The sequence below is a fragment of the Haliotis cracherodii genome, unplaced genomic scaffold (genome assembly GCF_022045235.1).
Source record: "Haliotis cracherodii isolate W230 unplaced genomic scaffold, xgHalCrac1.p SCAF_19, whole genome shotgun sequence".
In the NCBI taxonomy this organism is placed as follows: Eukaryota; Metazoa; Mollusca; class Gastropoda; order Lepetellida; family Haliotidae; genus Haliotis; species Haliotis cracherodii.
Genome location: NW_027266274.1, coordinates 17447982 through 17450378, shown reverse-complemented (window position 1 = coordinate 17450378; position 2397 = coordinate 17447982). Strand labels below are relative to the sequence as shown.

At 61.3% G+C, this 2397-nt stretch overlaps 1 protein-coding gene across 1 annotated transcript; it reads left to right on the top strand.

Moving 5' to 3' along the window:
* LOC139466625 (proline-rich protein 36-like) lies at positions 1-2139 on the top strand. Its single transcript, XM_071248213.1, has one exon. It carries the CDS (start codon positions 1-3, stop codon positions 2137-2139), a length of 2139 nt encoding a protein of 712 aa, XP_071104314.1.
* Positions 2140-2397: the final 258 nt, after the last annotated feature.

Sequence of the window (2397 nt, the reverse complement as noted above, 5' to 3'; positions counted from 1 at the left end):
ATGTATACCGCCCCTGGGTGCTCTATTAACACCGCCCATGGTGCTCTGGATACACCGCCCCTTGGTGTTCTATTTACACCGCCCCTTGGTGCTCTATTAACACCGCCCCTTGGTGCTCTATTTACACCGCCCCTTGGTGCTCTATTTACACCACCCCTTGGTGCTCTGGATACACCGCCCCTTGGTGCTCTGGACACACCGCCCCTGGGTGCTCTGGACACACCGCCCCTGGGTGCTCTGGATACACCGCCCCTGGGTGCTCTATTTACACCGCCCCTTGGTGCTCTATTTACACCGCCCCTGGGTGCTCTGGATACACCGCCCCTTGGTGCTCTGGATACACCGCCCCTTGGTGCTCTGGAAACACCGCCCCTGGGTGCTCTGGATACACCGCCCCTGGGTGCTCTATTTACACCGCCCCTTGGTGCTCTATTTACACCGCCCCTGGGTGCTCTGGATACACCGCCCCTTGGTGCTCTGGATACACCGCCCCTTGGTGCTCTGGACACACCGCCCCTTGGTGCTCTGGATACACCGCCCCTTGGTGCTCTGGATACACCGCCCCTTGGTGCTCTGGATACACCGCCCCTTGGTGCTCTGGACACACCGCCCCTTGGTGCTCTATTTACACCGCCCCTTGGTGCTCTATTTACACCGCCCCTTGGTGCTCTATTTACACCGCCCCTTGGTGCTCTGGACACACCGCCCCTTGGTGCTCTGGATACACCGCCCCTTGGTGCTCTGGATACACCGCCCCTTGGTACTCTGGATACACCGCCCCTTGGTGCTCTGGATACACCGCCCCTGGGTGCTTTGGATACACCGCCCCTGGGTACTCTGGATACACCGCCCCTTGGTGCTCTGGACACACCGCCCCTGGGTACTCTGGATACACCGCCCCTTGGTGCTCTGGATACACCGCCCCTGGGTGCTCTGGATACACCGCCCCTTGGTGCTCTGGACACACCGCCCCTGGGTACTCTGGATACACCGCCCCTTGGTGCTCTGGATACACCGCCCCTGGGTGCTCTGGACACACCGCCCCTGGGTGCTCTGGATACACCGCCCCTGGGTGCTCTGGATACACCGCCCCTGGGTGCTCTGGACACACCGCCCCTAGGTGCTCTATTTACACCGCCCCTTGGTGCTCTATTTACACCGCCCCTGGGTGCTCTGGACACACCGCCCCTGGGTACTCTGGATACACCGCCCCTTGGTGCTCTGGACACACCGCCCCTTGGTGCTCTATTTACACCGCCCCTGGGTACTCTGGACACACCGCCCCTGGGTGCTCTGGACACACCGCCCCTTGGTGCTCTGGATACACCGCCCCTGGGTGCTCTGGATACACCGCCCCTTGGTGCTCTGGACACACCGCCCCTAGGTGCTCTATTTACACCGCCCCTTGGTGCTCTATTTACACCGCCCCTGGGTGCTCTGGACACACCGCCCCTTGGTGCTCTGGACACACCGCCCCTTGGTGCTCTATTTACACCGCCCCTGGGTACTCTGGACACACCGCCCCTTGGTGCTCTGGATACACCGCCCCTTGGTACTCTGGACACACCGCCCCTTGGTGCTCTGGACACACCGCCCCTGGGTACTCTGGACACACCGCCCCTTGGTGCTCTGGATACACCGCCCCTGGGTGCTCTGGACACACCGCCCCTGGGTGCTCTGAATACACCGCCCCTTGGTGCTCTGGACACACCGCCCCTTGGTGCTCTGGATACACCGCCCCTCGGTGCTCTGGATACACCGCCCCTGGGTGCTCTGGACACACCGCCCCTGGATGCTCTGGATACACCGCCCCTGGGTGCTCTGGACACACCGCCCCTGGGTGCTCTGGATACACCGCCCCTGGGTGCTCTGGACACACCGCCCCTGGGTACTCTGGATACACCGCCCCTGGGTGCTCTGGATACACCGCCCCTGGGTCCTCTGGACACACCGCCCCTGGGTGCTCTGGATACACCGCCCCTGGGTACTCTGGATACACCGCCCCTGGGTACTCTGGATACACCGCCCCTGGGTGCTCTGGATACACCGCCCCTGGGTGCTCTGGACACAACGCCCCTGGGTACTCAGCTGAAGTGTGTGGGTGGGCAGTTACAGCTATACTTTAGATGCCGTAAATAAACGATTGATTAACAGCATGAGCAAAGATCCAGGTCATTTAGGACCATAGGTACTTCCCCATTAAGTAGAGGGGACTGGGGAGCTACCCTGCCCAATCAAGTATAGGGTACTGGGGATCTATCCTGTCCCATCAAGGAGAGGGTACTGGGGATCTATCCTGCCCCATCAAGTAGAGGGTACTGGGGATCTATCCTGTCCCATCAAGTAGAGGGTACTGGGGACCTATTCTGACCCATCAAGTAGAGGGTACTGGGGATC

Bases quoted from the DNA above. Each gene is read 5' to 3' on its own strand.
- LOC139466625 (XM_071248213.1), top strand. From the start codon at position 1: ATGTATACCGCCCCTGGGTGCTCTATTAACACCGCCCATGGTGCTCTG.